This window comes from Fukomys damarensis, unplaced genomic scaffold, assembly GCF_012274545.1.
Source record: "Fukomys damarensis isolate Sample0158 unplaced genomic scaffold, DMR_v1.0_HiC HiC_scaffold_17, whole genome shotgun sequence".
In the NCBI taxonomy this organism is placed as follows: domain Eukaryota; kingdom Metazoa; phylum Chordata; class Mammalia; order Rodentia; family Bathyergidae; genus Fukomys; species Fukomys damarensis.
The window spans coordinates 15,713,521-15,719,092 of NW_022900929.1; the positions used below are offsets into that span (position 1 = coordinate 15,713,521).

The window sequence follows — 5,572 nt, forward strand, 5'->3', positions numbered from 1 at the left end:
AAAAAAAAAAAAAAAAAAAAAAAAAGTATTAGCTAAGTTTTTCACTATCATTGTTAATACGCATCCTTGTCTCTAGTCAGTTGGAGCCTTCCTGGAGTTGCCATTGTATTTAAAAATACAATAACCAGGGTCGGGGATTTAGCTCAGAGGTTCCACTACCTGCCTCCCAAGTGCAAGGTCCTGAGTTCGTTCCCAGTACCAAAAAAAAGAAAAGAGAAACAATACAATACGATAAATCTGGTCAGTTTTATTTTCCATCTTTCTTGGCATAACCACCTGGTGGTGAAAGGACAAATAGAAAGGAAGGATTATCAGAGCCAAGAAAAGGTGAACTAGAAAAGTCCAGTAGTATGGGATACAATAAGGAAGTTTGCCAGTCTGTCCCAGCTCTGAACCGGAATGGAAACACACTTGGACAATTACTTCAGTTTGATGTGAGATCTGACTTTATTTATCTGAGTGGCCAGAAACCTAGCTAAGAAATTAACACCTAAATATTAGCTCTGAGTATGGAGCAGAAGCCAGTGTGAAGACACACACAGAATATTCCAATGCATTCTAGAATAGTGCAGCCCATACAGGAATCCTTTGGGGTGGGAGTAAGGGAACAGAGCCTTGCTAGAGAATAAAAATTGTGAAACAGGGTTCAGTGGTAGAATGCTTGCCTAACTTGTGCAAAGCCCTACATTCCACTTCCAGTACAACCAAAAAAAAGTGTATGTTTATAAATAAAAAGAAAATACCTAAGGAGAGTATGAACTAGTAGATGCAACAAAAGAAAAATTAAAGCCTAAACTGATTTCGTTGATGATAAAATCCCTTTAGAAAATAAGTTGGTTTAAAATAATTTAAGACATAAAATAAGTGGGTGTGGTGGTCCACACCTATAATCCCAGCACACAGGAGGCTGAGGCAAGAGGGTTACCACTAATTTGAGGCCAGCTTAGGGTACGTAGTTCAGAGCCAGCCTGAACTACATAGGAAAAAATGTCTCAACCTGCCCCCCTAAAGGAAATACAATCTCAAGAAAGTAAAAGAACACAGAAAAAAATAAGCAGGCCTGATTAAAAACAAAATAGCACTTGTACATGTGAAATCTGTGGTAACTGAAATTAAGAACAGAATGGCTGTTGTAATTAAAGAAATGATTAGTGGACCAGAGGGTAGATCGGAAAAAGTTACGTGAAATGTTGTACAGGATGGAAGGGTCTGAGCGCAGTGCAGGACTGCATCTGCAGGACTGTTCAAGAGTTCTAGAAGAGGAGGGCTGGGGATCTAGAGTTCAGTGGCACCGCCCCTGCCTCACAAGCATAATGTCCTGAGTTCAATCCCCAGTACAAAAAAAAAAGTTCTAGAAGAGGAGAGTACAATCAGGACAGAATATGCAGAAAGAGAAAATGGATGGAAACTGTCCACAAGTGATTGTGTCAACAGTGAATTTAAGCAAACTAAACAAGAAAGAATCTCTGGGCGTGGTGGCGCAGGCCTGTAATCCCAGCACTTGGGAGGCTGAGGTGGGAAGATTGCTGTAAGTTCCAGGGCAGTCTCAGCTACATAGTGAGACCCTGTCTAAAAAATAAATAAATAAACAAGAAAGAATCTAGATATTGAAAAAATGTAGAACTAAAAATTTTGTGGAATGTCTTAAACCAAGATAGAAAATGTTACGCTTAGGAAGAATGATAATTGCAGTGATAGCAAATAAACTTCTGAATTGTAACAGTACAGATGGGAAAACAGTGAGATAAATAGTTTCTGATTCTTTTTCAGCTTATGTCTGGGTTTTTTAATGTTACACACTAGCTTTTAAATGTTAGCTTTTATAAGATTTTCCTCCCCACACATGTAGTTTTTGTTTGCAGTAATTAAATGTTCCGTGTGTAGACAGTCAGCTGCTCATCATGGAGAGTGAAGAGGATTTTAGGGTTTACAGCTCTGCTCAGCACTAGCCAGTGTGTGGGCGTGGGTCGAAAGCATCTGGTGACAGAGAAAGGAGAGAGGAGGTCAGGTAGATAGAGACAGGAGTGGAAGTTCCCCCAGAAAAGAAAAACAGGGCTGGGAAAGGAAGTACTTTACTGATTGAGGCTTCCTTAACCCTGGAGGGAATGAAGTCTCCTGCTTTTCCACCCATGTAGATAGAAGGACTTTTAGGAATTGTGACTGCTGGATGAAATGTTTTTTTAAAAAAAGGATGAACTTGTTCACTCACCTTTCAACAATTAGTGTCACTTTATAACTAAAAATGACAAGGCTGCCAGGCATGGTGTGCACACCTGTAATCCCAGTGCTCTGGGAGGCTGAGGCGGGAGGATCCCAAATTGCAGCCCTGCCTGGGCGGCTTCACTACTTAGTAACACACCATCTCAAAATTTTAAAAGGGCTGGGAAAGTAGCTCAATGCAAAGACCCTGGGTTCAATCCTCAGTCACACCCACCACAACCCCCACCCCACACAAAATCATAGCCAATATAAGTTAAACAATAGGAGTTCAACTTTTGTGGCAGTCAAGTGCTTTCACTCAGATTAGGCTGGAATGATTACAAGGGACCTGACTGTCCTCTGTGATAGTGTTTTATATTTTCTGTGGAAATACAAGTTATGCAGGTTTGCCATGCAGCCTCTTCCTTAATTGTCCTTATAGTTTTCCTTAGTCAACTTTGGCCTTGTTTGCTTCTGACTGTGCACCATCTGTCTCCTTTGCTCCTGTCCAAATATGCTTGTTTTTGCCTGGCGTATATGGACCTCTTAGCAGAAAAGGCCATGTAGTCAGCATGCTGTAATAGCTTCTGGTAGGGAGCTCTTGTAAAAGTGCAGTGTAACTAGATTTAATGATTTACTTGTCCCGCTGTGACACGACCTCTCGTGGAACTATATTTAGTCATCCTTCAGAATCCATCAGTCTGTGCTGATCCTATTTCTCCTATAACAGTTTCCTCCTCAGACCAGAAAACAATTGATGTGGCCTTACTCTGCTTCTTGTTTCAGATTATAAATCGAATCCCCAAAATGAGGAATCAGCCGATGAGCAGAACAGTCCTAAAGAAGAGTCTGGCGCAGATGGACTCGAGAGGGATATCATTCCTGTGATTATTGCCAATAAGTGTGAGGCCAGGTCAGACAGGCAGTGGGTAAACCTTGAAAAGCAGAGAGGAGTAAAAACTGCTCTTCCAGAGACAGGTTCCAAGAAAAAGGCAGACTCAGTTCCTACTAAAGCAACCCCAGGAGAGAGACGTTACATATGTGCTGAGTGTGGAAAAGCCTTTAGTAATAGTTCAAATCTTACCAAACACCGGCGAATACACACTGGGGAGAAACCTTACGTGTGCACCAAGTGTGGGAAGGCTTTCAGCCATAGCTCCAACCTCACCCTTCATTACAGAACCCACTTGGTGGACAGGCCCTATGACTGTAAGTGTGGGAAAGCCTTTGGGCAGAGCTCAGACCTCCTTAAACATCAGAAAATGCACACAGAAGAGGCGCCGTACCAATGTAAAGATTGTGGGAAGGCTTTCAGTGGCAAAGGTAGCCTCATTCGACACTATCGCATCCACACTGGGGAGAAGCCCTATCAGTGTAACGAGTGTGGGAAGAGCTTTAGTCAGCATGCAGGTCTCAGTTCACATCAGCGCCTCCACACTGGAGAGAAGCCCTATAAATGTAAGGAATGCGGGAAAGCCTTCAACCACAGCTCAAATTTTAATAAACATCATAGAATCCATACTGGGGAGAAGCCCTATTGGTGTAGTCATTGTGGAAAAACCTTTTGTAGCAAGTCAAATCTTTCTAAGCATCAGAGAGTGCATACTGGAGAGGGAGAAGTTCTGTAATTGTCGAAAATGCCCTTTGGCTGTTGTTTTTGTTTTTGTAAACATTAGAATGTGAATGTTAGGGAGAAGTCCTGTAATGCAATAACAGCTGATAGATTTTGCTACACTCAGCATCAAAGGCCACCCATGGAGTGAGCTCCTGGGGTAGGTAGGCAGGAGGTCCACACAGAGCAGCAGTGGGTCACCTCCCAGGGCAGAGTCCCCTCCTATACTGCAGGACCCCCATGAGCGGTGCCAGCATTGCCTTCTGCATAGTTAAATTGATGTGTATCCAGTATAATAAAGGAAGAAACATTAAAACTTGTTTAGCTGTTGTATTCTAGAATTGTAATTTGTAAAGAACTGAGCCATACTGAATAGAATTTAATAAAATTCAGAATAAACAGACATGTCATGCCTCAGGACTGATATTTTGATAAATGGTGTGTTGCTTACTGAACACTGTTAGAGATAAAACTATTCCGACTGGTTTAGCTTTTAGAACATTTGTGTAGATATAGCTTCAATGCCTGGGAAACCTGTATGTGTGTGAGGAAGTTGCAATGTGTCCTGTAGCTGCATATTGACCTATGTTTTCCCTCCCTACATGCTGATACATATACATACATACATACATGTTTTTTCGCTTCATTTGATCAGCCTTGTGTATTTTTCCTGTCTGTTAAAGTCTATGAAAAGTGACTCCTTAAGCAGCTTCCTTCTGAAACTTGAGAAGTTGTCACAATACAATTACCTTAAATCCACCCTGCCTTTCCCTGTGAACTCTTAAAACACTTCCTCTAGCTTCTATCTCTTGGCAACTTCTGGTCACTGGAAACCCAACTACTTCACTACTCCTTGAATTAATCGCTTGCCTTCATACTATGACAGGTACTTTCCACCTCTGATTAGTACTCACTGAACTATCCCTTTTCCTGGTCTTGAGCCTGACGTGCCAGGATGGATAGCAAGAAATTTTCATGTGCAGTACCAGATACAGTCTTTAGAAACTGCTCCCTGTGTAATCCTGGGATCAGATTCGGCCACAGGTGAGTCTTAGGTCCTGGCCAAATACAGGTGGAGTTGGGGATGTCATTATTGGAATTGAAAATAAATTTTCTTACTGTTCTAGTAACATTCTGAAAAGCGCTGTCCTGCCAACATGTTAAAACAGTATATTTTATGATGACCTATCCTGTCTACGCTGATGAAGGCCAACAATTTAATCATCAGGCAGCAGCTTTGTTGCCTTTGTCAATATTTACAGCTGTTCCCCATTGCTTGCATCACCACCTCAGCTCTGCCTCCTGTCAGATCAACAGTGGCACCAGATTATCACAGGGCTTGCATCACCACCTCAGCTCTGATCAACTGATTCTTTGCCTTTGTCCTCTTCCTGTAAGTTTTAAATGTAAACCCCCCCCCATTAGCCCTATATAAAATGGCCTCTGTTTCTGAGCTAGCCGCCTCTCTGAGCTACTTGGCTTGGGGAGTGCCGTCTGGCCAGACTAATAAAGGTCTATTTGCCAACTTGCCTGGTGTGTTCCTTCCTGGGTGACTCGCTGTCCGACAAGCTCCTGGAGCCTCGCTGAGCTTCTGAGCCCAGCATCGTGGAAGCCTCTTGGCTGTTCACGCTCCAGAAGTAAAAGTGAGATGTAAGTCTTACAGTATTGGGTTTTCACGTGTCATGCAATGTGCTAATTAGTTCTAGCATCATTAATCAGTTGCCACAGGCCATATTCATATATTCATGGCCAGGTTTTAAA

The 5,572-nt window shown here is 42.3% G+C and overlaps 1 protein-coding gene across 1 annotated transcript in view; it reads left to right on the top strand.

Moving 5' to 3' along the window:
- Positions 1–4,228, top strand: part of LOC104851625 (zinc finger protein with KRAB and SCAN domains 1) — a 39,194-nt gene extending 34,966 nt beyond the window's left edge. Inside the window, exon 9 of the mRNA XM_033765243.1 lies at positions 2,986–4,228. Coding sequence (XP_033621134.1) covers positions 2,986–3,827 — 842 coding nt within the window. The 3' untranslated portion in view covers positions 3,828–4,228. The remainder of the gene's footprint in view (positions 1–2,985) is intronic.
- Positions 4,229–5,572: the final 1,344 nt, after the last annotated feature.